Source organism: Gallus gallus, chromosome 8, assembly GCF_016699485.2.
Source record: "Gallus gallus isolate bGalGal1 chromosome 8, bGalGal1.mat.broiler.GRCg7b, whole genome shotgun sequence".
NCBI classification, from domain to species: domain Eukaryota; kingdom Metazoa; phylum Chordata; class Aves; order Galliformes; family Phasianidae; genus Gallus; species Gallus gallus.
Window position 1 is genome coordinate 27,785,484 of NC_052539.1, and position 27,241 is coordinate 27,812,724.

The 27,241-nt window shown below is 43.5% G+C and overlaps 1 protein-coding gene across 6 annotated transcripts in view; it reads left to right on the forward strand.

Moving 5' to 3' along the window:
- The window catches only part of CACHD1 (cache domain containing 1), a 130,495-nt gene that overhangs the window by 70,093 nt on the left and 33,161 nt on the right, over positions 1-27,241 (forward strand). For all 6 annotated transcript variants that reach the window (XM_046944716.1, XM_046944717.1, XM_046944718.1 and 3 more), the window contains 3 exons: positions 6,406-6,468; positions 13,473-13,621; positions 24,363-24,469. In XM_046944716.1, coding sequence (XP_046800672.1) covers positions 6,424-6,468; positions 13,473-13,621; positions 24,363-24,469 — 301 coding nt within the window. In that variant the 5' untranslated portion in view covers positions 6,406-6,423. The remainder of the gene's footprint in view (positions 1-6,405; positions 6,469-13,472; positions 13,622-24,362; positions 24,470-27,241) is intronic.

Below are 27,241 nucleotides of genomic sequence, written 5' to 3' on the forward strand. Positions count from 1 at the left end.
CTACCCAAAACGCTGTTACCTCCCACAGGCTATAGGCAGTAGATAAATTATAAATTATACATGCTGTCTGTGATGCTTTCTATCCTGAGAATCGTGATCAAAGCTGTTGACTGATGCACGATTCACATGTGAGTTTTGCTCCAGTGCTGGTCGTGGGGCAAGGAGGTGCAGTGGGCTGGCAGCCTTGGTGGAAGGTGGTGGGAGCCTCGTTTGTAAATAGGGAGGTGGTGAAAGTGTGTTTCATTAAGGTAAGAAAATAGGGAAGGTGATGCATCTGCAAATGTGTGCAGGCTTGTGTCGTGAATGCCAGGAGGTTCTGTGCTCAGTTTGCCTATGGAAAGGCTGTGTTTGATCATCTGAGCTTTTTCTCACAAGTGAATTTCCTCCACATATTCCTGTCCGTTCCAAGTAGTCTTCTTTAAAACCGACACGTAAAATATGCAAAATAATTTAAATGAAGCTGCCAAAGGATGGTGATGTGTATTAACAATGTTCCAGCAAGGAGGACCAGCAAGTGTAGAATGATTTGCCTACAGACAACATGCAGAGTTTCCCTGAGCAAACTGCAGATGATGGCGCAGGAGCAAATACTGTTCGTGCGCTGAGCAAGTGTGATGTGAACAGGAGTGGGTTTCCATATGGTGTCCAAATGCCATTGTTAGATAGGGACCCGTGGATATCTGCTTGGTGTACCTTGTCACAAGTTTGCAATCGTTTACCATATCGATTGTCCACAGTTTTGTCTGAAACCTAATGTGGATGTTTGGGAGAGCAAGCAGAGGTTGCAGGTATCTGGAAGATGAGAGGGACCCTAAGGTCTTAGCATCTAGCTGTGCCTGGAGTGCCTGCTGCATGGCAGGGCTGGAGCAGAGCACTTTGGCACTGGCTGTACACAGGGCTCAGCTACATCTGCTCTGGGAGAGATTACCTCGAGTTTTTCACTTGCACAGAGCCGTTTTTGCAGGATGGTTAACAGGTGATGGCCTTTGTCAGACTGAAGGAAGATGAGCGTTCTGACCTCTGAGGTCAAAGCCAGATGCTCTGCTTACTTTCCAGCTGTATGCTGGGTGATGAATCAAAATGCAGCTTCCAAGGTGGTTACTTGTCCTGAGCAGTGCTGTGAAGGTTTCTTATGTCAGCATTGTACGATTGCATTCCACTCCTTTGCCATCGGTTTCCTCAAAGTGAGAAAGCTGGCGGCCACCAGGCAGTGGTGTAAGGTTTCAAACACCCCTGTGGTATTTGACACTGAATGCCAGGATATGCAGGATGGGTAAGAGACACATCAGGTGAGGGTTGCCCTATATGTTTTCCTCTTGAGGGCAGGAATAAAACCTTGCTTGAATCCCACCTATTTACACATGAATAAGCATTTCAGCAGAGTTATCGGTGATCAAAACCAAAACTTGTTCAAGTTATGGCTCCTTTTCATCTGCTAGTCAAAATCAAGACCTGGACACTACTGCAGATGTGTTGTGGTTTTCCCTTTGAATCCCAGGCTGTTGCGGGATCCGGTTACTGAGCTGCAATGAAGACACTGCAGTGAATCCCTGCAGAACTGCCTCCCATTAGGCATGTGTAGGTGCGGAGGGACGCACAGTTCACCTGCAGCAGGACGGTGCTCTGGGGGAGCTGCTGGGAGAGGGTCGGGAAGGTGGTCTGAGGGCAACAACAAAAGAAATTGGAAAAGGAAGTTGTAGGTAGATGGCAGTAGATGGGCTGGGCCAGGAGTGCAGAATTCCCAGGCCAAGTGGGACCGTACATGTCCATATGTTTTATTTCAAGGTGCTGCTCTGCTTGTGGAGCCCTGGTTTCAGGGAGAGCACCGACCCCGGCACAGCTCTGAGCTTTGTGTCTCATTCCTTCATCTTCCTGTCTAAGAAGGACTCTGGTTCTGCTTGACAAGCAGTGTAGCAGAAAAGCATCCCTTGCTTAAACCCTTCCTGCAGATTTGTTCTTGTAAGAAAGCCACCTAAAGATAAAGGCGTTGGCACTACAATGTGGGGATGTACTTTTGGGATGCTGAGCTGGGCAGGACAGGGGCTGTAATGCTGTGTTGCTGGCAGCATTGCTTTCATTTGAGTTTCCCTTTTGCTACGTGTAAATATATATGTAATATATATATATACACAAGAAATTGATATATATATATATGTGTGTGTGTGTAAAAGAAATTTTATATATAATTTCTTGGAGGAAAGCACAAAGCATGTCCTTGATCTCGTGGGAACCCACTATTTAATGTTTCTCAGTTTTAGAAAATGGTAACAAAACAGAACGTGATACGGCTTCAGACACTGCAAAAACAAACTCCAGAAAGAAGCCACAGGTTTCCCTCATAACAATCCAACTCTGTGAGTTTCACCATAAAAAGGATTTGCTATATATTTGTTTGCTCACTTTAAAACGTTAACCTTTAAAATAAGAAACAGACCCTGGTTAGCTGCTACTTGAAGTTAAGAAGTACTGCAGTCCTGCTGAGTTAATACTGCTTCGATTTGACACGTGCACATTTTGCTACTGCTGCTATCCTTTTTAATAGGGTTATTATTTCATCCTATCATGATTCAAGATGGATGGATAGCAGCAGTCTGTGTCCAAAATCTGCCTAAATATTTTTTCTTTAATATGTCTTGTAGCAATAGAGACTAAAGCAGCTTCAAAATATTTACAGCTCATTGAATATTTTATTAATCTTGTATTTGCTTTTCTTGATGCTCTTGGCCTGTAACGTTTTGTTTCCGTTGGTAGGGAGATGGACTCTTATCCTGTCTGACAGCAGTGACGTGGCTGCTGCTCTCAGCAGAGCTGCTGGTGGTTCTGTTTGGTTGGGGATCTTGGAGGCCTGGTTTGGGGATGGTTACCTTTCTGTTTATTTGGATGCAGTGCTTACAGTCGAGTTGTGGCCTTCTGAAGTGCTTTCTGCTGCAGTGCCGTGCTGCTGGGTTTGTTTCAATTTCAAGGAACTAAGGGAACGAGTCTGTTACTACTTTGCTTTTTAAGCTAAGCTCAGTCTGGAGACATCTCCCAAATGCAAAACTCACTGCTTCCAGCTTCAAACTGGGAATAAGAATGCCTGAAGCCCTGTTTCAGTGCACCAGTGAGCCAAACCTGAGCTGCCCCTTATCTCAGAGGCTCAGTAGGAAACTTGACCGCTCTCTGGAAGGGGACCCCAACTGTGGATGTGCTCCCATTCATCACTGTCAGATGCACCTGTGGAAGGCATCGTAACAGCAGCATCTCAAATCTTCCCCTCCCAAGGGATCCGCACACAGATCCTGCTCTTGAAACCTCTCGTTGTGCTCTGATTTATCTCGCTTATCAAATACTTGTCCTGCTGTTAAAAGCTGTAAGCGAGGCAGCTGGTGGCACTGAGAAGCACTTGGTTACAGTCAGAGTCATTAAAGTTGATATGAGGATGCCACAGAGGAATATTTTCTGGGAAGTTGCAAGTAATTTGAACCAGACAGGTAATTAAAGATCTTAGGGAAGCAAGAGTCTCTAATGTGTTGAAATGTGAGTTTGTAAGACAAAACCCGGTTTTCTCAGGACTCCATCCAGGCTGTGGTCAACCTCAGCAGCTGATGGGAACGCATTGTGCAGCTCTCCTGATTTCTGCACGTCCTGGTGCCTCTGAGCTGGAGCTGTTGTTGCTGGTCACTGGAAGTCCTGCAGCAGTCCCTGCAGGTAGCAGGGCTGATTTTTCCCCAGGGTTCTGTCTGTAGATGGGACACAAGTGCTGTGCTCAGTGCGAAAGAGGAGGATGAAAAGCAGATCAAGCAGCAACGTGAAAGCAGCAGGCAATGAAGTGAGCCAGCAGATGAGCATGAGCTCCCTCTGAGCATCTCAGACATTGAAGTGATGTGAAAAAAAACCTGTGCTTTCACTGACTTTCCAGTACTGTAAATTAAGCAGGGCCAAATGTGGAATGACACTGCTTCTAAAGCTTTCTTTCAGAACAAAGTGTGGAAAATGCAAATGATTTCAAACTTATGTAGGTTTTGAAGTTTGCAGTTTTGTTTGTTTCCATCACTGTATTTGGAGACTTAATGCTTTGTGGTGGGAACGGCTGGAGTGAGTGTGGCAAAGCTGGCTTGCCATGCTGGGCAAGCTGGGGTGGCACGGAGGTGTCACAAAATGATGGGTTTCACACCATTTTGCACTTTAATTCAGAGTTTTGGTTGGAAAACCAAAGTTGCTTTATTTTTATGTATTATTTTTTGAAGTGAAAGGAGTTTACAGAAATCTGCTTGAGGAAACCAAACCATTTAAGTGGTTGAAATACAGTGTTTGCCCATGCAGATGTGTTGTGGCACATGTGGAAATGCAGCATGACTGTGAAACAACTGTTACCAAATCTTTAAAATCACTACTGAGGAACTGGAGAGGGCTGACAAGCTTAATTAATGCCAAGAGCAGACCTCGTGTAGGGAGAAATTAGAGAACATAAGGGCTATTTCCTGAGGAAAGGAGATAACCTGGGGAGGGAGCACATTACATGGGATCAGGGTAGAGCTTGGGGTGCTTCCGCCCTCTGCCATGAGAACATAGCTAGTGGCTTTTAAAAATGTCAGGTGTATAGGAACTTTCAAATTGGAATGGGATGGTGTTGGTTGTGGTCCATGGCCAAGCACATGTGTCTAGTTCCAACAGAGCCAGCGGAGCTTCGCCTGCAGCCATGTGCAGGGCAGGCTCCATTGAACAGCATGGGGTGGGAGGGCTGAGTACAGCTGCTGATGCACTGTGCCAGCTGCTGCAAGCAGCCTGCTTTGGGGCTGCTTCTGTCACGGTGGAGCTGATTTACTCTCAAAGTTCTTTTAACTTCACCTACAGGTTGTTACTTAGCATCTTGTAATGCTTTGAAGGAAGTCCTGAGCAGCTTCACACAGCAGCACCCAAACCCTAATGCTATATCAGTGCAGTGTCCCGGAGCTACATGAGCTCCAGCAGCTCGGGGCCGTCCCACTGCCCTGGGGCACAGCCTTCCTTCCATCCTGACCTGACTGTCCCCAGAGCGGTAGGGGCCGCCATGATGGAGCGGTAGGGGCCGCCATGATGGAGCGGTAGGGGCCGCCATGATGGAGCGGTAGGGGCCATGAGGCTTCTCCACAGTCTCTTCTTCTCTGGACTGAACAAACCAAAAGACCTCAGCTCCCCCTCACATGTGTTGCCCTCCAGAGCCTTCCCCATGCTCGTAGCCCTGCTTTGGGTCAGCTCCGTGCTGAGGACAGAAAGCCCTATTGGCAGTGACTGACAGACTGCTTCCTCCTCACCCCTTTTGATGTCTGCAGACTAAATGCTGTGCGGAGAGAAAAATTCAATTCATTTGAAACATTTTGCATCAAAATGACATGCTTTAATGTATTTTCTTCTGATGTTTAAATTATCTTTTCATCTCATGAGAGGGGAAAAAAAAAACCTAGAAACATGTTCATAGTTACAGTGCCCAAGCAGAACTTAAAACAGAGCTCTGGAAGAAAAGGAAGTGTCAGTATACAGGCGGCTTTCAAGAGTAGATGCCTTTCCTACCCTCCCACCCCCCCACTCCTTGGCTCTCTGAGACTTGTAAACCGAGGAGATTTATTGCTGCCCTTCCACATGCAGGTTTGGAATTAAGAGTTCAAATTTCTGAAATTCCTGCCGTCCTCAGGAGGGAGAGGGATAAGGGAAGGCCGTGATGGTAAATGCAGCAGAGCACAGCAGAGGGTTCTGCAGGCTGTCTCTGCCAGCTGGGGCTGTGTGCGGCCTTGCTGGGAGGAAATCAGCTAAACCTGCATCAAGAAAACTCTTGGAGTTGCTGACCAGTGATGACATTGCGTTTGGAGGAAATTTAGACTCCTTTAGTAATTGCAGTTATTGATAGTCGTTTGGAGAGCTAATTCTTGACTATTTCACCGCTGGCACATCAAGGAAGGGCTCAGTGCGGCCTTTACAAATTGCTGTCTCTGTGAGATGTGGCCATACTTGCAGATCTTCCTGCTGGGGTGTTTGACTTTGTGCAGATAAACATGGAATCCATTCTGTCAGCGAAATCCCAGCTCATTTGCAGGCTGGTACAGGAAAATCCATTTGATTCATTTTAAAATTTTGTTTATTCCCTTTTTATTCTTGTATGTGGTTCTAAATATCCCCTCTTTCTCAGTAAATCGACAAATGCTTTGGAAAAGAAACAACTATTATGTTTTTTCCTTCAAACATAACAGATGCTTCAGAAGTGAGCCGATCCAGAAGCAGGTATAGATGAACTTGATACCCCTTAGGCAGACCTCACATTACAGATTTCTAGGTGAAGTGGTCCGTTTCTTACAAATCTCCTCACACATGTGCCTTTTGAAACTGCTTTATCATGACTTTTGGGACAAAATGTCTCTTCCTTTCTGACATCCTTTCTGATTTTTCTTGCAGAGGATATTCAACTCCTTCATGTACACGGAGAAAATATCCAATGGAGAAAGTGAAGTTCAGCAGGTAAGTCCGACCTCCTTCCTTCCTGCTGCTGCTCAGTGGCATGCTGATGAAAGCACTGGTTTGTTTTGCAAAGACAGAGTTAGCAATTACAGTTCTAGCTGGATTTATTGCAGCCGTTTTTCTAACGTATGGCACATAGGATAGTAAACAGAATAGAGGGTAAATGGAAGCGCATTGTGTGAGCTGACTGTGTATTTGACTGTTTTCTGTTGTCTTGAAAAGGCTTTCCATCTGCTTTGTGTGGGTCCTTCCCCTAGAAACAAAGGAGCAAAGGCAGAGCTGGGGCCCTCATGTAGCATCTCACATTAATTGACTCTCTTTCTTGTTGGAAGGCTCTCTATTAAAATCATCTTCATTCAAGCTGAAAACACTGATATTGTTTGTAAATGTGGAAGTGGCACTGGTTGCTGTGTGTAAATATGGGACTACAGCCTCGTGCTAACAATTGAGGCTTAGGGTTTTGTTTTTTTGTGGTTGTTTCATGATCCTTGTATGAGATCAGATTAGAAAAAGCGGGGAAAGTGCTCTTCAATTTAATATTGAGGTGATATGCCCTTTAACATGTGAGCTGTTTCCACTTTAACGCATGTATGCATTTGGAAGAATAATTGTGGATAAATGTAAAGGCAGATCAGATAGGTGTAGTTTTCATTAAGGTGCCAATTCTGTACTCTCACAGTTGCACCTTCATGCAGAGCTCAGTGAGTTTTGGTAGCAGTGACAGGCGCTGCCTGGGGGCTGCCACAAAGAACCGGCTTTTTCTTCCCGTTTAAGCACAGACCCATTTGTGCAACCTTCTGCGAGTAACCTGACCTTCCTAGCCCCCTATCAAACCAGGTTTAATGTTCGGCACAAACAAAAGTGCCTCAGAGCAGAGTTTTCCCTGGGGAAAAGGGAATTGCTCTCTCGCAGCAAGGGTAGTCTGGTGTGCGTGTGAGCTGCTCTTGTGCGTTTCCAGGAGAGTATCATGTGTGCACGTGTGCATTAAAAAGAGTCATCCAACAGCAGCGAGTTTATGCTTGCTGTAAAATAGTAAATCTATCAGACCTTCTTTTTTTGGTTTTTTTTTTCCCAAGGAAAGATAAAGCAGAAGTGGATCAAATGGGATTTTGAATGTATGGGCAATACATTTAAGCTTTGGGTGAGTTTGAACTGGGGAGCAGAGCTCAGATCCTCTTCTCTTTCAGAACAGACATGGTGGCTTTTGATAGGATTATGATCCATGTGGGAACTGAGTTAATCTGCCAAAAATGGAATAGTGCAAGAAAAGTTCCAGCAACGCTGGGCTTCTGCTAGACAAAACCCAAGTGTTTGGTGCAAAAGTGTTATCCTGTACTGGCGCTAAACTGAGGTGTGCAGTAATGCTATCAGATAACTTTGATAATGGAAGATCCTGTGATGAATGGTGTGGGATTTAAGTTAGACTGTGGGATTGACTTCAGACATATTTTAATGTGAACCTCTCGTGTGGGTGATCAGAAGAATGGTAAGGTTTGTGTTTAAAAAAGGTTGCTTGCACTTCACCTTTGGTGCTGCTTCAGTCCGTCCATGTCAGATTTTTGTTTGGTGAGATACAGATGTGTGTGGGAAACAACACAAGAAACAAGAGTAAAGCATTAATTCTAGTAAATTACCCTAATTCTGGTATGAACAATTGCTTGACCCTGTGGATAATGGTGTCTCAACCCCTTCAACAGATGCTGTGCTTTGCAGGAGTTTTTCCTAGCAGCAGTCAGTCAGGGGACAGTTATGGGAGTCCATCCTGTGTGTGCAATTTAGCTGTAAAAGTGGAACTAAATAAAAGATTAGACAAGCTGTTTTCACCCCAAACTGAGAGGAAGGTAGACAGTTTTTGAATGCCTGAATTTGAACCCTGTGCAAGAAGTTTGCTGCTTTGAAAAAGCACTGCTCTATTGCTTCTGCCAATAGCTGCTGCATGTAGAGCCCACGATGGGTGCACACAGGCAGGGAGGCTTCAGACAGCAGAGGGGAGCTGCTAGAGCCCAGGTGCTGCAGTGAGGCTCCCTGCACAGGTGTGCACGCTCCTGCAGAGCGAGAACCATCGCATGGCTATAGAACTGTGCCTGAAAGCATCCCGACATCGGAACAGAAGGGCTCGCTGGCTTTGATTCAGCGATGGGGTTTTCACAAGTATTTCTGGGTGGTCCGCACACCACAAAAGGGCCATGTGGGCTAGATTATATGTATCAGATGGCTCTTTAGAGCCAAAAGCGTTTTTTGGGAAACCAAGAAACCGAATTAAAACTTCTTTGAAGTCTTGACTATAGATTCTCTGCTTAGAGAAAGATGCCGCTTGTGTCCCGGTCACAGATGTACACATTCACTTTAAGGAGATGGAAATAACTGTCCAAACACTGAAGGTGGTGTGATGAATTCTGAGCTGTCAGAGGAGAAAAACGAGGCCCCGGTGAAGCATAATTACTGCAGTTAAAAGCTCCACAGTGAAGTGGATAGCAAAATAATTGAGCACTTCTGTTTCATTAATAACCGGGTCTTCTAGCCCTAATGAATCACAAGCAATGTAGCTAGAGGTTTATGAGTAAGAGTTGTACATCGAATGGGATCTTCTTGAGCAAATGCAAACAAATGTAAGCAAATTTAAATCCCTGGTTGTTCATTCTTGTTTTTGTCATTCATTAACATTTTCTTAGCAACTGATACCCGAAGGCAATTAATTATGGTTTTATGTCAACTGGGTTTTTTTTTTTTTTTTTCTGGCAGACCACTGCATTGTTGTGTGGATTGGCTTTCTATATACCAAACTGCGTAAATGATGACTTTCAGTTTGTTGGGAAGAGCGAAAAACTACAGCTGTTGGCCTTCGGGCTGGACAGTTTAATGTGCTTGGCTCCCTTCATGCCACACAAGGAGTGGTTTACCTTTGCATGTTAAGCTGCTCACACTTTAGGATTGCTATCCTAAGTGACAGAGTGTTTTTCACTTTGCATAAGTTAGTAAAATGCAGATGACAATAGCCAAAAAGAGCTTGAATATCTTTCCTGTAGATTATTTTGATATGGGAGAACTGGTAGAATAAGCAAATCTTAGTGATGTGAACCACTGATTATGAAAGGTGGAAAATGGTTAGTTTTAGTCAAGGGAATCTCAATGATGAGCCATTTTCAGGGAAGTCGACGTGTGTTCAGCCTCATGTGAGACATCTGGGCCTTGTGGTACGGAGATCTTGGAGCTGGAATCCAAGGGATGGCGGTGCAGCCATCTGTCTTGTGGTTATCCCAATGTAAAACTGAGTTACTGATATCCCTTTGCGTTGGGTGTATGAGCTAGGCTAAAATACCTCTAGGTTTAAAACCGAGTTAGGAAATGCTGCGTGTTCAAACAATTTGTTGCATTTTGAAGCTTTCTCCTAATGCTGGCTGTATTTCCTTGTTCTCTCTGCTCCTAATGGCATGACACAGCTCAGATAGTGGCAGCCCTGCCCTGACTCTTGCAGCAAGGGGGTGTGCAGCTCCCCAGCAGCAGCCATGCAGAGAGAAATTCGAGGTCATGTCTCTGCTTCTGTGAAGTCCATCCCTGGTAATTGCTTCAGTTGAGACAGCCAGCTGTAAATACAGATATCTCAGTTGAAAATCACCTTGCTGGAATGTTCTTGAACATAAGCACTTGGATTTGAAGGCTGGGAAGGACAGGGGGACAAAGGGAAGGATTTTAATTTATAGGAAATAGATGTGTAAGCAGTGAGATGTGTCTTTTGTCATTAGGTTTTACCTTGTTTAACAGTCTACTCTCCATGCAACTCTTATGCTTAGAGCTAGAAAACTGTCATTTCCTTTCCTGCCAGCTCCTCCAGAGCATAATTATCAGCTATAAAAATATCTGGAGAATTGATGTTGTGTGAAGCTGTTAGGAGCTAGTCAGTAATTGCAGGCAGTTAGTTAGGAGGCTCAGGAGCAGAATTCTAAGGCAAAACACAAATATTCACATGTATCCGTGTTTGTTTCTACCAGAAACAGGTTACCAGAAGTATTTTTTTTCATGAATCATTTATCTAATAAAACTTAACAAATGTATCTCTGAAAGCTGAAATCATCAATGGCTCGAGGTTGGGTGGAGTGGATTATGTCTGCCACAAAAATCTCTTTAGGAGAAATACAAAGCATTCTTCTTAGAACAGTGGAATACATTTATAGTTCAGAAATGATGCTTATATCTCTGAGCCATAAAAGCCAAATCAAATCGTTAAAAATCTTAGACAGGAAATGAAACTTTTAATCAGAACTTGGGGATCCACCATTGGCCTGCATTGGTATGATATCCGAAGGGACAGAATTATTCCAGATATTGATGTTGCTGTCATACTTGGGCAAATTCTGGATTGCAATAATCAGAAGTTGTGCACAAGTGGGATACAGCTGCTGAGGCTTTTTCACATGGGTAGGACTGGTTCTCAAGGGTGTTTTCCTCCAGAGGGTGGTGACGCACTGTTCCCAGGTTGCCCAAGGAGGCTGTGGATGCCCCATCCCTGCAGGCATTCAAGGCCAGGCTGGATGTGGCTCTGGGCAGCCTGGGCTGCTGGTTGGCGACCCTGCACATAGCAGGGGGTTGGAACTGATGAGCACTGTGGTCCTTTTCAACCCAGGCCATTCTATGATTGTGCAGTAATTTTGGCAAGGCTTCCCAAGATCCACCAAAGGAAAGAAACTTCAAATGTGATCCACAGCAAAAGCTAAAGGGCCACAATTCCCATAAGTCATTCTGGAAATGGGTTTTCATTCAACATGTGCTGAAAACCCACCAGAACTGAATTCTGTGGATCCGCAGCACCATGAAGCTGTGATACAGCAGGGGAGAGCACGAGGGATGCATTTTGTCCCATATTCTGCTGGTTCACAAAAGGAGCTTAAAATAAAAATACCAGCTCAATTGTTCAGCATGTAAGCAGTGCTTCCCGAGGAGCTGCAAGTCCTCTCCGGCATCCGTGCCTGCCAGCATCATTGATACATATTTTATATACAGTCCTGGTAGCATAAAAAATATCTCTGCTTTTAAGCTGCAGCCAGAAATAAAACCTAACCTTGGAGCTCTGCTTTCCTCAGTGCTCTCTGAAAAAGGGACGCTTCACAGCAGCAGAGCTTTGAGGGGAGCAGAGCTCTAACAAAGCTCGAGGGAGCGATGCAAATGAGCAAAACGTCTCTGGGAAAATTAGGGAAGCTCACTGATGTTGTGATGAAAGGTTGTCAGTGGAGATGGTGACAACTGAAGTGCATTACCCATGGGTGCTGCTGTAATAGGAACAGGTGTTACCGTCCAACCTGTCTGCAAACTGAAATGTGCTGGCTGCCTGCCAGCTGCCGAAAAGAGGGGAAAACAGAGCTAATGGCTGCATTGTTTGGGGTGAGCCCTGGGTTTGGTGCCTTGAAATTAGGGAGAAAACGTTGAAATCTGAAAAAGAAACACACTGAGTGCTGAGCAACCTGGGTTTTTTTCCCCTTTGTTTTTAAAATGAAGTGAAGAGCACTTTGAGAATTCACTTGATGATAATAGCATTTGATGTCAGTCTCAAGGTATCCAAATTTATTTTAGTCTGCATTAAAATGGGTGAGTTGAAGCATTTCTTGGGAGGAAGAGATACCCACCCACGGGTACCTCTGGGACATGAGCCTCTGTCACCTTCTATGTGCTTGATTTCCATTTTACCATCTTACCTACATGTGTTGTTTTTTGCTGCCATTTTAATCACTGAGAACTGGAATGACTGCTCCCTGTCCTGCCTTTAGGGCAGTGTGCACTCCAGTGGATCTCAACCATGGAAGAAAAATTCAGTTAGTTTTGTTTGTCTTCACCCACATCATACATCTCAATTTGATGAATTAAAACCAGATTTTGGGTCCTTTTTTAACTAACTTTTCAGCTGGTTGATGTGTTGTCCCTTGAGTCTTAATACAGTTCATGCTTTGTGATCAATCCTCAGTGAAAGAATTCCTTTTGGGTCAGGTTGCTGTTGTTGGCTTGTTTTGAGTCAGCTGTTCTTAATGTGCTCTGGTTGCTGGGAGGTTATTTTCTTGCTGTTGGAATGTGGCATTTTTCAGGGCACTCAGATGAGCCCAGCTCCATCCTGCCATCCACGCCTGTGTGTGGTGTGGGCAGGCTGGGTTCCCTCACTGATGAAATGTGTGTGGCTGAAGTGCTGGGGCCCATTTAATAAACATAACGCGTTGACTCTGAGCCATTGAAAGGTTTTAGCTGGGAGGTGCAGTTCAGGCACTAAGCTCTTTATTGGCTCCTCTGCCAGCAGATTGCTCCTATCTGCAGGCTGAACTCAGGATGTGGGTGCTCTCCTTGTTCTAACTGAAGGTGAAAACTCATCAGTACCTGTGTCTCACTTTGTGCAGCATTTACTTATCAGGGAAAAGCAGCAATGCCAAGCGAGAGCCCTTGTGTTCTGATGCTCCATGGTGGTTTTGTTCTGCTGATGAAGTTCTTGTGTTTGCTTTTTTAGCAAACTCTTTCTCATTTTGTGATTACAAATGGAGAAACCAAGAAAGTGTTTGAAAAAATGGAAAAAAAAAAAAAAAGAAATATTTCCAAGTATTCAGCATTGCAGTGTGCTATGGCTGGTGACTGCACGAGAGATATGTTGGTATGAGAAGTGCAGTGGGTGCACCCGAGCGAACTGCGTGTATGCCTGATGTAGTTCACTTACCCCTCACTTTGAATGAAAGACAAGGAGCAATATCCTTGCAAAACCCAATGCTCCCCACTGATCGTGTTTACTCTCACATCTGTTCAAATAGCAGCCACAGATATTTTCCGTCCAGGGAATATACTATATGGCCAATACTATGAATTACATGACTTGGCAGTGCCTTGAGCCAACAAAACAGGGAGTACAATGACAAGGCAGACAACTATTAGCTTGTAATATATGTGGTTTTTAGTTTCCATTCAAGCTTGTGATTAAGGAACTTAGCGTTACAAAGAAACAGTGAATTTTCATTTTACTTCTTTTTTTTTTTTGTCAGTTGGCAAAAAAAATTCGTGAGAAGTTCAACCGTTACTTGGACGTTGTGAATCGTAACAAGCAAGTAGTAGAAGCATCATACACTGCTCACCTCACATCGCCATTGACTGCAATCCAGGACTGCTGCACTATTCCACCATCTATGATGGAGTAAGTATTACATTCTGAAGTTACTGATACTGTCATTTAATGTGTGAAGAAAAAAAGATGAAGGTATTTATTTTGCGAAAATAGTGTGTATTTTTCTTCCACTCTTGATAACTGAGGAAAATGGGAAGGCAGTACTCCAAACGTCCTCCTTAACCTGTCCTCTGTGTGTACATTTCGATGAGGAGATGTAAACGAGGTCTGGGACTCGGCTCAAACAAAACAAACAAAAAAAAAGGTAGTTCAAATTTTAATTGAATGAAATAGACTTTTGTACAGAATGAGTCTGAGTGTGAAGGGTACCTGTTTTGCACTGAGACGCTGCGTAGCCTGGATAACTCTTCTGAAGCTGGTCATGGGGCTTTTCCTTTGAAGTTCAGAAACCAAGATCACGAGTTGGTCAGTCCATCACATGCTAGAAGTATTTCATTACAGCTTAGTCAAGTTGATTTGCTGCTGTTTGATACACGGAGATGTACAGAAACTGAGTAGATTGCTTGGAAGCCAAGTTTGTTCATTTTCAATTTGTTTTGGTTATAAATGCAAGAGTTTTGAAAATCCAGGCAGTTGTTTGTCTTTAATCATCTTATATTATGTTCCATATTTACAGGAACTTCTTTGTGTTTCCTAATTGTAGAAAGGTGTGATGGAAGGTCTGATTTTTCTCTAGTAATGGTGTAATTATTTCTTTTAAACAGTCATCATTTTAAATGCTTTACTTCCATATGTGCTTGAAAAGAACAAGAATAACATTCTCATCATTTGTTATACATAGGAAACTTTGATTACAGAGTAAATTTTCATTATTTATTCTCATTCTGATGTAAAAACATTTTACAGAGGAAGGTAATTTGGGTAATAAATATTAAAAACGTCTGTAATTTAGCTTTATAAGACAGCTTGGCTCTTAATGTCAGCGTTCTTTCATCTTTCCTGAAGTATGGCATTAACCTTTGTTTGTGCATGGTTTTAAGATGCTCACTGCATTCAAATATGTGGTATGAATCTGTGCCTGAAGAGAAAGGCTTCTTCAGCTTTTGTTTATTTTGATTGGCTTAAAAGGAAGAAATCTGGATAGAACTAAGCCTCAGGTGGCTCCAAAGAAACCAGTACCTCTCTGTTTGGTTGTGGCTATGGGGTAGGCCTAGTGGTCTCAGTGCAGTTCCTACTGGACAGAGTGGCCACATAAAATGCTTGTGCCTCTGGTGCTAAATGGCCAGGCTCCTGGCAGCATTAGCAGAAAGGTCAGGGATGAATTGAGGATGAACACCTTTCAGCTGCCTGGTGTCTCCGTGCAGGGGCTGGACATCAGCAGTAACGCTTGAAAGCAAGGGGCGAAGAAAAGGAGGAATGAGGAAATTTATAACCCCCTTGCCAGGATTGCATAATTTTTAATAAAAAACGAGCTCTGCTCTTAGCCTGGAAACTTTCATGAATTTCGTTTCACATCGTCCTTCAAAATGACTTACCTTGGAAGTCCATCAGAAGTTTCTTTTCCTATGGTGGACTCGCATGAGAATCCATCAACAAAAGCAATTTAAAAAATGAACAGGAGGCCACAGCTGGCAGAGTATAGACGTGGATTTTCTATTTGCAGGGCTCCTCATCTGGTCTCTATAACACTATTTTCATTATGTAGTTACTTGGCTTGATAATAGCAAACCTGCTGAAGTGGTTACCAGATTGGTCTGTCAGTCTGCAGCATCTTCCAGACTGTGCTTCAGCAATAGCTTTTCGAGTGTTTATTACCGAAGAACTGTAGTATGGAAGTATTGGAAGTATAGCCACTGCCATCTTTAGGAAGCTGTCTGCAAGTCATACTAAGAAAGAATGTAAAATCTTGTTTTTCCTGTGAAACTGAACATCCAAGTTGTTAGTATTGTGCTGGTTGCCATATTTTCCTTTTGTCATTTCTCTCCCTTCTGCCTCTCCTCCCTGTTGGTCCTCCTTCCATTTTCCGTCTCTTTGTGGCATCTCCTTTCATCAGGGAGATTTCCCCTTTTTGGTTAAATTGTCTGGAACGAAAGGTAATGGTGGTATTCAAGGTGGCATTACTAGAACTGGTATGTAACACAGTGATGTCAAGAGGAAGGTGGAATTGTTCATGTGGAAGGAGGTGGTTGTTCATCTGTCAGTTGGATTTTCTCACTGTCTTGTACATCCGTGTAAGTGGTTGAAAGACTTCCCTTCCAATTAAGCCATTGAGACACCAAAATGCAAGATGCTGTTTCATAAAAGGATGTGATCTCACTGAAAGCTCTTGTACCTTGTTTCTGTCCATCTGGAATAACCTGAACGCTTTGACAGGAGTCAAACCCCTGAGATGTTCTTCATGTTATTGATTGCATGTTACTACCTATTAAAATGAGGCGTATCTGTTAATTGTTCTGTTGGAAAGCTGTACCCAAGATTATTATAGTGTTATAATTTAAAGTGGTTTTCTCTACGTTTTTCTTCTCCAAGTATCTTTGTTTGTTTGAAAGTTTTATTGCTATGCAATTTTGTTAGTCTGTATGAAGTGGAGATAATGAAATATTCCCTAAAGAACTAAAGTAAATGAAGATTCCAAGCCACCAGAAGAAGAACTCAAAATAATCTTATTTGTTGTTAGCATTAACAAAATTATCCTTGTGGCCTTGTGTATGCTTGTATTCGTCTTGAAAATCTGAGCACTGGCTTACAAGGCAGCTTGCTGTGTTGCTTGAGATAAACTGTGAGGATAGAGGATACCACACTCTGTGACTGTAAATAAATGATATGAAACAGAACCAACAAAGCACAAGCTGGAACATAAAATGGACGTGGCACTTAAAGTGCTTGTTCAGTGGAGCAGTGAGATATGATAAGGAAAACATTTATTTGATTGCCATTATGTGATGTTGGCTTCTGCGATGAAGAGCCCTGGTGGGTAAGTTTCCATGCAGCTGTGATTTCAGCACATGGTGAGACGCACGCTGCTCTGAATCAGTGAGCAGGCTGACTGTGCTGCTTTTGGTTGCCATACTGTACCCAACATACCGCAACCAAACTGGTATATGTACCATCAGCCGTGTACTTGTCCTCTCTACCGAGGTGGGTTTGTGCAATGGCACTGGTTTGCTTTGGAAAATAGTGAAATTTAATAAACTAAATATGGGGGACCTACTTGATGAGGTAGTGCAGCTGGTGGCTGTTGAGCCATTCTGTAAGTGATGCTTCCATAGGTCTTAATTCAGCAAACATTTAATCATATGCTTACACTCATCTGGTTTACCAAAGCATTTCAGTGTGTGCTCACGTAAATGGAAATGAATCGTACAGTTAAGTATGTATGCAAGTATTGCGAAGCAGAGGTGGATCTTTAGCCAATGCTGTTCCTTGCTACAGGTACTACTGTTTGTGTTTTCAGTCCTACCTAAGATTTGGAAATGAAAAAAAACATAGTGACAATGGAAGGTGAGAAAATAGGTGAGAAGAGCAACCAGACAGCATCGCTTCAACAAGCACAGAAGCAGATGGCACTAACATTCCATACCTACTCTCACCTATGGGCCATATTAGTGCCCATGAGGTCAGAGCGTGGCACCTTATTCCCTTTCCCATGGCTGTGGCCATGTGCAGGAGGAGCCTGCTGCCACTGAGATGAGTACAGCCTATGGCATTGCTCCAGCCAGGCAGGGTTAACGCGGATAAAGTGCTTCCGGGCTCCTAGCAAGGCAGATTGGTAAACTGATGGAAGATAAGGAGAATGGAAGTCAAGTGACACGAATCTACTAAGCCTTGAAGAAACTCCTCCTGGAAAGTAAGGCTTTGTGTTTCCTCACTAATGAAGGCTGCTGAAGAGGCTATGAAAACAGATTTCAGGCAGTCTCCAGACATTCTACTAGGATTGAATTGGGTGGTCAAGACAATGTTTTAACTAAAGTATCTTTCTGCTGAAGGGGATAATGCCTTTGTGTGCAAGAGGGTATCTCCTGTTTGTGAACATCTTGTGTTGGAAGGGAATTTAAAGCCCCCCAACCCCACCGTCTCAGGCTGCCCAGGGCCCATCCATGGCATCAGGCATCTCCAGGGATGGGGCACCCACAGCTCTGGGCAGCCTGTGCTCAGAGCCAGTAAAACTTGTGTTGGATTGGACAGTAGTGAGTAGGTGAGTTATACTGAATATTTGCAGGTGAAGGAAAATCAAACACTTTCCACACCCAAAAAGTAGTTAATTTGGTGGTGTGTGTTATGCTGGAGTGGTCATCACCTGCCAGGTGTGCAGAACAGCCTTTTGGGAGGAGTTGACTGCTGGCTGTCTCATATGGAGAGCTTTCAGAGGTGGGGTTGTGCAAGCCTGGCTTCACCAGGCAGGGTAAAGGCATGGTCACACAGCTGGCCACTTGCAGGCACTGTTTGTGAGTATGAGCTTTATGGAATTGGCATTCTCAGCATGTGAAAGTCCTGTGTAACTGCAGTGAGGTGGCTGCAACCCAAAAATACAAGAGGCTATAGCTTCTTATTCACTTGCATTTGTTAGGGAACGTGCAGATGCCTCTGCAGCTTTTCCCCCCACAAAGGCAGAGAGGGCATTTTTGAAGGGAGACAAAATATTCCTAAGGCAGGGCTCCTCCTCTCCTCCCCTGCCCCACTCTGGCTCCCAGTGCTGTCCTGGTGTGTGCTGGGAGTGTCCCCTCATCTCCTTGCTCCCTGAGAACAGAGGTGGGCTCCACTGCTGGAGTCTATGGAAGACGGTCGCAGGTCTCCTGGAGATGCACATTGCTATGCAGTTAATGCTTTACTGCTAATGTATGTGTTTCGAGGCAGCTGGAAATCTGGTTTTGTTCCTTACTTAACAATACTGCTAAGTGCCCAAGGAATGCATTTTATCTAAATTTATGAAAGGAGATGGAATGGAGAAATATTTGTTGGCAGCGCTGCGTTATGCACCCACAGCAGAGCTGTTTGAGTAAGTGAATTTACAAACCTATGTTTGAAAATCATTTACTCCCAGACTATGGTGCCGCCTTCAGAAGTGGTCAGGATTTTCCTTTTTAAACAGATGGTTAAATATTTGCTAATGCAGTTCAGTCTTATCGCAACCCCTTCAGTGTTTATCTTTCCTCTCTGAGCAGTCAAGTGGGAGATAACGGGGATCCATTCAGTTGCTGCAATATCTTAAGAGCTGCACTTCCAAAGCAGAAGTGGGTGGGCCATGTTAAAGGAAATTTAAGATGCATTTCCTCTTCTTATGGAGTATCTGCAGTAATGTGTGTGGGCTTCTAGAAGATGCAGGCAGCATCCACAGGGCAGTGGTGGTGCCTTGTTTTGTTCAGGAACTGCAGCAGGAGATTGTTTAGGAGATGGCTAAATACACTTTACATGCAAATACACTTGGACGTTTCCAAGCAGGACTTGAAGTAATTAGAGCAACTTCTGTGCCTTGCCCTAAGAAACTGGCGAACGGAATCATCAACAGCTTGTTAATGGAACTGACCATACAAAAACTGTTCTTTCAACATTCTGTTTGAGTATGTGGTTGGTTCCTACTGTATCCAAGGGTTTAAGCACATAGAATATGAGTGAAGGTCTTTTCCTACTATCAGGAAGGTGTGCTTAGCTGAGAATCTGAAACGAAATGCCGAATTTTCATTGAACTTCCATCATTCCATTTGCATACTAAAATTGTCCTGAAATTGGTGTGGGTGGAACAGGACAGAACAAAATGGGTTTCAGAACAATGAGAGCCCCTCAGTCGCTGCTCAAATGTCATTTCTGTGCACTGCTCCCTTATTTGTCCCCAGACTGAAACTGTACAAAAGAGGCTGATTTACACTGCAAATTCAGGCCAAACAAAATCCAATCGGAGCTCACTTGAATGCTGTTTTGATGTGAGATTCAAAGCTCTTGCAAATTTATTTTATCTTCTGCATTTGCTGATCTCCTGCTTGTAAATCCTGTTGAAGGAGAATAAAAATGAGTGCAGCCTGATGGGAATTAAATGTCTGAAGTTCAAAGCAGTTTGCACATCAGAGCAAACGTCAATCAAGTGAACATCTTGCAAGCCAGGCAGGGAGTGCGTTTCTCCATGGGGAAGAGATCAAAGTGGGAGTCGCTGCTCTGTTTGCTCCCTCGGGATGCAGTTTCGATCGGTTGTTCATTAAAGTGAATCCAGAAGGAAGGGATTTTTAGGGAGAGGGGGTGGGGGGACGGGGCTGGTCTTGAAACTGAATTTCAGCCAATGTTTTGGGGTTCTTTTCCTCTTGTTTGAGTAAGTACAAAAACTAATTACATCTCAACATAGCGTTGTGGGTTCTTTTTGGAGGACGTCCATAAGGGTTGGCTGTGGCACTGTGAGCTTTGGAGCCAAATTCCAAAAGCAGCCTTGGTCCAACAGCTCTGTTGCTCACTTTGCCCAATCTGTTGTCTTTTTTGTTGGCAGAAGTGGGAAACGCTGTTACAAATTCAGCCTTCCTCATACGGATATCAATGCTTGCCTGTAAATCCTGAAATACAAACCTGAAATAACTTCTTCCAGAATAAATGACATGAAGGTGTGCACAACGCTAGAAAATGTGCCCCGTGCACACACACTGTATGGAACTTGTATGTAAACAGCAGGAAAGGTACAGCCAAGGAAAGCAGTGGTTGCTGCAAACACCCACTGCAGTGCTGAAGCTTTGGGTTTAGTTGTTGCTTTAGTGTTGATGAGCACCAAATTGTCTGATAGCACATAACTGAAACAGCTGAGAGCAGCCATAAGAAGCATGCGGGAAATTCTCTGCTGTGATTAAACTGAGTGTGAATGTTGAAGTGTCAGCTTGCCTCAGTGCTGCCTCTCCAGGTTCTGTTTGGGGCTTCCCAAGCACCCACACCTGTGCCAGGGGCTGCTCTCCTCTGGGTCCATGTGTTGCAGATCCAGCAGGATGCAAAACAAGGCATTCCAAGGTGAGTTGCAGCCAACTGCAGCTGGCAAGCAGATACCCACTTAGCTCAGAGCAGAGGATGACAGCTGTGTCTGAGGGCTGCTGTTTAATTCATGGCCTTATAAAAAATTCCTCTTCTGCATGTTTTATTTACACCGCTTTCCCCTTAACTTTATTTGCCTTTTGCTACATGTATGCTGTAGAAGGAGAAAGGAGGGCTGGCCTAGGCTGCAGGACTTCTTTGCTTTCTTCTTCCAGCTTTGCTGCTGATCATTTAGACATCTATCCCTTCCTTGTCCTGATGAGCAACAGAATATTCACCAGCAAAAGCAGAGGGACTTGCCTATGTCAGTTCTTGCATTGAAGTACTTTGGCATGCTTGAGCAAGAGGAGCAATGCAAACAGGCTGAGGCAGGGCAGCAAGGGGTGGCGGTGGCCATGGGGGGGCCATGGCTTCAGGGCACTGCTGGGGTTGGTTCTTCTGTTTTTGCCTTCCCAGAAGTGGGCCAGAAATGGACCTAATGGTCATCTGCTCAAAACCCTGTGCTGAGATCTGCCATGAGGGAGTGATGTGAAATGCAGCTCGGCAGCTTTCAGTGCATGAGGAAGCGATGGAGCAAAGCACTCAACATCTTAAATCCAGAGAGATGCAACCTCCCCATGGGTAACTCGGAGCCAGTAGTGTGAGTGGTGTGAGAGTTGCATGGCACGATGCAGGTACTGTTCTGAGTGAGTGTGAGAGGTGATTTGGGCAAAATGTAAGAGCAGAGGAAAATTCCAGGTGATTTTGAATTAAAACTTGGCATTTACTGAGACGTGAATAATGTTAGTGCTAATGAGGTATCCTGTTGCCATCGCTAATAGGTTTTGATGGGAGCACTGGGGCAATTAGCTAACATCCTGGAAAGTCGTTATCCTTCCCTGAGAGTTTGTCCAGGGGTATCCCTTGGAAATACTTCTCTAGCACTGAGATGTGTAATTTGCAGTCTCTAGCTCTTTCCCAGCTTGTTTTGCTCGAAGATAAGCATGTGCTATGTGAAGCCCATCCTTTGCTAATTAATCTCAGTCCAAAGACTTGTTATCCAGCAGAAGAATGAGCACCATTTCTGCTTGCTGGGTAGGAGCAGATTGTGTTTGTGCTCACTGATGTGGCTGTCGAAGGACTGAGGTGTGGGAAATATTGCAAAGAGAGAAGAGAACCCCTGTGTGTCCCACTGCTCTGGGACTCCCTCTGTGCTTTGTGTACTGAAGTACAGAGAGAAGGAAGGAAAAATGTTCACTCTGTGCATATTTGTATCTATATGGTGACTTTCAATGTAAAAAAAAAATGTATCTTTTCAGTGTTTTTTATATTGGAGCTACATTTAAACTGTTGCTATTCTAAATAATTCCTAAAGGATTACCCATGTGGAGGGCACTTAATTGTATCCATCTCACTTTCCCTTTCTTTTAAGTCTTTTAAGTTTGAGAGGGAGGTCATGAAGAGTTGGTGCCTCAGTAACTTTGTGCACTGACTCATTCATCACTTCCACAACTAATATAGTTACATTAAAATGTGTACAGTGTTTATGAGTATGGATGAAAATGACTAAACAGCCCGCCAGCTTAAGGTGACACTGTTTTCATTGATGCTCCTATCCTACAATGAAGACACTAAAAAGTTAACAAATAGTAATCAGCAATGATTCATTTTTTGCATATTCAAAAATTAAATTTGATTAGGTTTTCTTTGCAAAGAACCTCTGCTCTCTTGAGCTCGAGCCATGTAATAAAACTGGGCTTCTTGTGGCTCTGCATCATGGCGTTTAAGCCAATGCAAAGGCCAAAGAAGTGTCTGTGGTTTTGTTGTGTGTTTGCATAAAGGACTGGTTATTTGTGAATCAGGAAATCATTCAGGAGTGCACTCCTAAGCTCTCAGGAAATGACTCCTCCGCTTGAAGAGCACACTTCTGAACATGGGGAAGGCTGTGCTGCACTCTTTGCTTGGAAGCTAAGGCTCTGCTTTAAGCAAAAAATGCAGCCCAGCCTTCAGTGTGGCTGTGCTGGCACGAGTGGTGTGCAGGATGCCAACCTGCCATCTCTGCCAGCTCTTGTGCCTGCTTCAGTAGTGCTTGTTTGGTTTTGTGATACCAACATTTCTGCAAGTGGATCCACTTTTATACAGAAGAGGTGATCTTAAGCCTGCTAACAAATGCTTTTCCCCAGTCTTCACAGATCTCTAAGTCATACAAGGTTCTGCTGTGTCCCACGTGTGAGTATCCCATAACCAAGAGATGGGCTCACAGCAGGTCCCCTGTCTGTCTGTCCTGGGGCAGCTGCTTCATTCCTTTAGGAGGAGAGGGCTTTGAACAACAGGGCTGAAAGAAAAGATACTGGAGTGGGAGGGATTTAGTTTGCTTTAAAAGACTTGCTTCCTGCAGTCAGAACATGACATTTCCTTGCAGTAACCAGTTCCATCTGTCTGTGGCCTCAGTTTTTGTTTCTGTTAACTGTTGTTTTAATGGGATGACTTAGAAGCACGTTGTTTTATTGTCTGTTTGTGTCTAGGAAGCCCACCAAGTGCCCTGCAGGGACAGAATGAGGCGATCCATCTCACTCTGTTTTTACTGGGCTCCATATTTGGTGCAGCTTTCTGAATTTCAGTTTCTCAATTACAATTTTCAGCCATAAGAATGGTGTTTGTTTTCCTTATCAGCTTTTCTCCCAATATTTTGGGCTTCTACTGTGTTATAGCACATGGGTGTGTGTATTTGTAAACATGCTTGTATATATGTGTGTACACGTGTATGAAAAAATAGAACTGGCTAAACATCTATGTGCAGTTGGCAATAAGCAACTAAATTAAGAACGTTTAGTGTGTCTTCAATGTATATGTGCTTTGAGCTGAAGTGAAAGCATTAGGATGGCGCTGGGTGAGGGCTGTATGCACATCTGTAAGTTATTGAGGTGCCCTTGGTATTAATCAAGTTGCTTGGGATCTTTTGATGTAGATATATTTTATCATTTGCTATTATAGTCTTGACAGCGTTGAACAAACCCCGGCTCTGCCCAGTTTCTCCCCAAGACTTGCTTCTTAACAGCCAGCATTGCAGCAAGGCTCTTCATCCAGAAATGATCTTCTGCAGGCCTTGCCTGCAGTTTCTTGTCATTGCTCAGAAGTAGATTAATGGTAGAAAAATGTTTCAGAGGAGGCAAATATTTTGAAGCCCCAGAATAATCACTGTAAGTCAAATGGCATCAAATGCTCAAGGTCACAAAGATATTAACAAGTGAAATTGGCCTGTGTAAACGGTACAAAACTACCTTTAAGTCTTTGAGAGCTTCAAAAATGCTTATAGTTACTTAGAACCCTTTAGTATTAGCACACAAAAAGTGCATTTGGTGTTGCTCTGACTCCTAGATTTTTTTTCCTAAGGACTCAAAGAAGAAATTCTTTTCTTCCAAGATATTTGGTATAATTATTTAAAAGGTGAATGATGAAATATTAATAGTGATGAAGGTTCAATCACAGGAAGAGACAGGTGCTGATGGCATGCTGTGTATGTATCCTAAGCTGGAACCTCTACTAATCTAGATGGAAGAGCTCAGTCTCTCATGATCATAGCTTCCAAGTAACACTGCAAGGAAAAAATGCAACCTACTGTGGTTGTATCACAGTCCAACTGTGATGAGTTTTCAGTCCTCTGGTTTTGGGTTTCACAATTTTTCATGGGCCCTTAAAACATGTATAATGTTGGAGTTTCTAAACTAATAATTTCTCATTGAACCTTCAAAAATATTTCTGTCCATTGCAAATGCTGTGTATGTTTAGTAGGTAACGTCAGATTGCTCTTCTGATGTTGCTGTTGTTGTTTCAGATTCGATGGCAATTTTAACACCAACGTTTCTAGGACAATTAGCTGTGATAGACTGTCCACCACTGTCAACAGCAGAGCCTTCAATCCTGGACGTGATTTAAATTCTGGTAAGTAGTAGAGTTTGGGGTATTTTCCTTCTGTTATAGATTTTTTCCACTGGACTGTACTGTTTCCTTGGCATAGGGAATTAGCACTGATTGCCATAGCAACAAGCTTTTATTTCTCCGTGAAACTGTCACAATGCTCTTAATTTGAGATTTCATGATTGAAAGATGATACCCAAAGTAATGCCCTTAGCCTTAAGTACTTTATAAAAACGTCATGAAGATTTGATTCCAGCCTACCATGGATAATTTTGTTGTGGTTTATGCACTTTTCTTCTTCTTTTTTTTTCCTTCCAAGGTACTTTTCTTCCTAGGCATGTCTGCTTTGGCATCAATAGTGTCAGCTCTTGATGAGGCCAAGCACAGAAGTTTCTCTGATCTTCTTAGCCCTGTTCAACTAATGTGAGGCTGTGTTGCAAAAACTGCAAAATATAGGAACATTCTGAAATATTTCCTTTCTTTGTCTTCTCAGAGCATTTCTGTCTTCACTGTCAACTCATTCGTTGCCTTGACACACTTCAGGAGCTAGGAGTGTGCTTTACAACCAAATCCATGGGATTTATCCCTGAGCAATTAAGCTTTTTTTTCTCCAGTGTGTCACAGATTTATTTTTTTCTTTATTTTTTACATGATCCACTTGCATTAATACATGTCTTTCAGGTTCCTTAGTAGTGCTTTTATCTAGCTGTTTTACCTTGCTTCTCAACTTTTTATGATGATGGTGCTGTAAATTAGAGAACACTATAGATTTGGGTTGTAGATGTCATTTGGTTGTGTTGTTGGGTTTGGTTGTTTTTTATTTACAAAAAAGAAAAAGCCAAACCAAAACAGCCCCCACAGGTTCCTTTCCATCCCGTGCACTGTACAGCACATCTTTGCTGGGCAAACAAGCTGATTTCCTGGTATATGACTCATCACCATCATTTCTGTGGTGCTTTCTATCCTATAGTTTTGCACGCCAGCTGCTGTCCTGCTAGCAGCTCTCAAACTCAGCCTTTGGTGGGATCTTTTGTGCCACCAGAAGATGCCCTTGAGAGAAAAATGGAATAGGAAAACTGAAATGGAGTAGCAAGAGGTTTCTTTGAGAACTGGCAGCTTATGGGTACACACGTAATGAAACCAGAGGTTTGCTGTAGGGTGAGTTGCAAGCAGTGAGTACCCTCAGTCCTCTCCCCTACTGTTTTTCAGAAGTACCTAGCTTTTGCCACCTCTCTGTCTTAAAACTTTTTCTGCCTGGCTCGTGACGCAGTTCTGTGGTACCATTTACTTACAGAGCACTTTGTGCAGGAGCTGTTTCTGAATGAACCTATGTAAATGTCTTCGTTGTTTCTAAACTAAAACTCACTTTGAAAGAGGGTGAAGATCAAGCAACAAAAGGTTTCCCTGATTTTTCCTGCCCCTCTCTTCAGTGTCCCCATGCAGTGTGAGTGAGAATATCCATTGCACTTTGAATCCAGACTCTAGCTGAAGTATTTTCCTGCACTGAGAAGCCTCCTAAGAGCTGCTGGTTCTTCAGGTTGTTCGGATCATGTGTTTTTTCTCCTGCCTCCCTTTGCTCATTCGGACTTTAGGCAGGCTGGGCAGCCACAGCTTCCCCCAGACTGTGCCATGCTGGCTCTTCCACTGGACACATGATTGGGAGGAGACCCCACACTGGTCAGCCTTGTAGGGAAAAGGTTTGAAAGCCCTTTGTTCCTCCATTTCCAAAAGCAGGAGCTCCTGCGCTCTACTTGCGTTTGCTGACAGTTTCCATAACCAGGCTGGCCAGTCCATCTGCCAGCTCGTCTTTCTGAATGGGCTGATCATTTCATTCTCAATATAAAACAATTCCCATGGGTATCTCTCTTTCCCTGCCTAGTTCTGCCTATGAAATAATCTGTCCTATATTAAGCTCTCGGTCAAACATAAATTTAAACTCAGCTGTGCTTGGCCTCAATCTCAGTTCTTTAAATGTTAATCTTGGCTGGCTCCATGCACAGCGTAAGAAACTGGGGTTGGAGTGGGGAACTTGTAGATGTTGGAAGGGAATGGAATCTGCACCGCAGGCTCCAGGCAAGCCACAAGACCCAAGCCTTGGAGAGCCCCTGGTGCAGACAGCAGGCTTGGTTTCTAGGCAGAACCATTTGTTAAAAAGGGTAAGCGGAGCTCAGGAAACTTTCAACAATAAACAATTTTTTTTGTGCAATTTTTCTCTATTGGATTTTATGCCGTAGGAAATAAAACTGTAGGGGAAGGGAGGAGGAAGAAAAAAATAGATGCACTTCTTGCAGCCCTTTAGAAATCCTGCTTTTGTCACTTTTTTTCTTGAGGTTAGGTGGAGTTTTTTGTTTTTGCTTTTTCTTTGGTCTTGTTAGTCTTGGAAATAGCTTGTTTTATGTTGGCTTGAGTTTTCCATTTGGATTACTTTTTAGCCATTGCTACAGAAGAGATAAGGGGAGAGTTTTTATTCTTCAGATGGAATCGCAGGCTTCAGTCAGTTAGATTAAGAGATCTGTCCTCACCATATGAATAGCCCTTTACTTATTAAACAACAAACTTGTGCCCAGCACCAGTGCATTATGTTATCAGATTCCTCGTTCTTTATCTTTTTGGAGAAACAGAGAACCAGTAAATCTTCCATGTTCTCAGCCTCCAAAATACCCAAATGTCTGTTTCAAATCAGGCAGCATTAGCAGAATGCTCTTCCTGAGGAAGATGAGTGGATGGGACCAGGTTTCTGTTCAAGGGCTCACTGTCACATCCCGCCTGTGACGCCTGGTCAGTCGAAATGTGGAG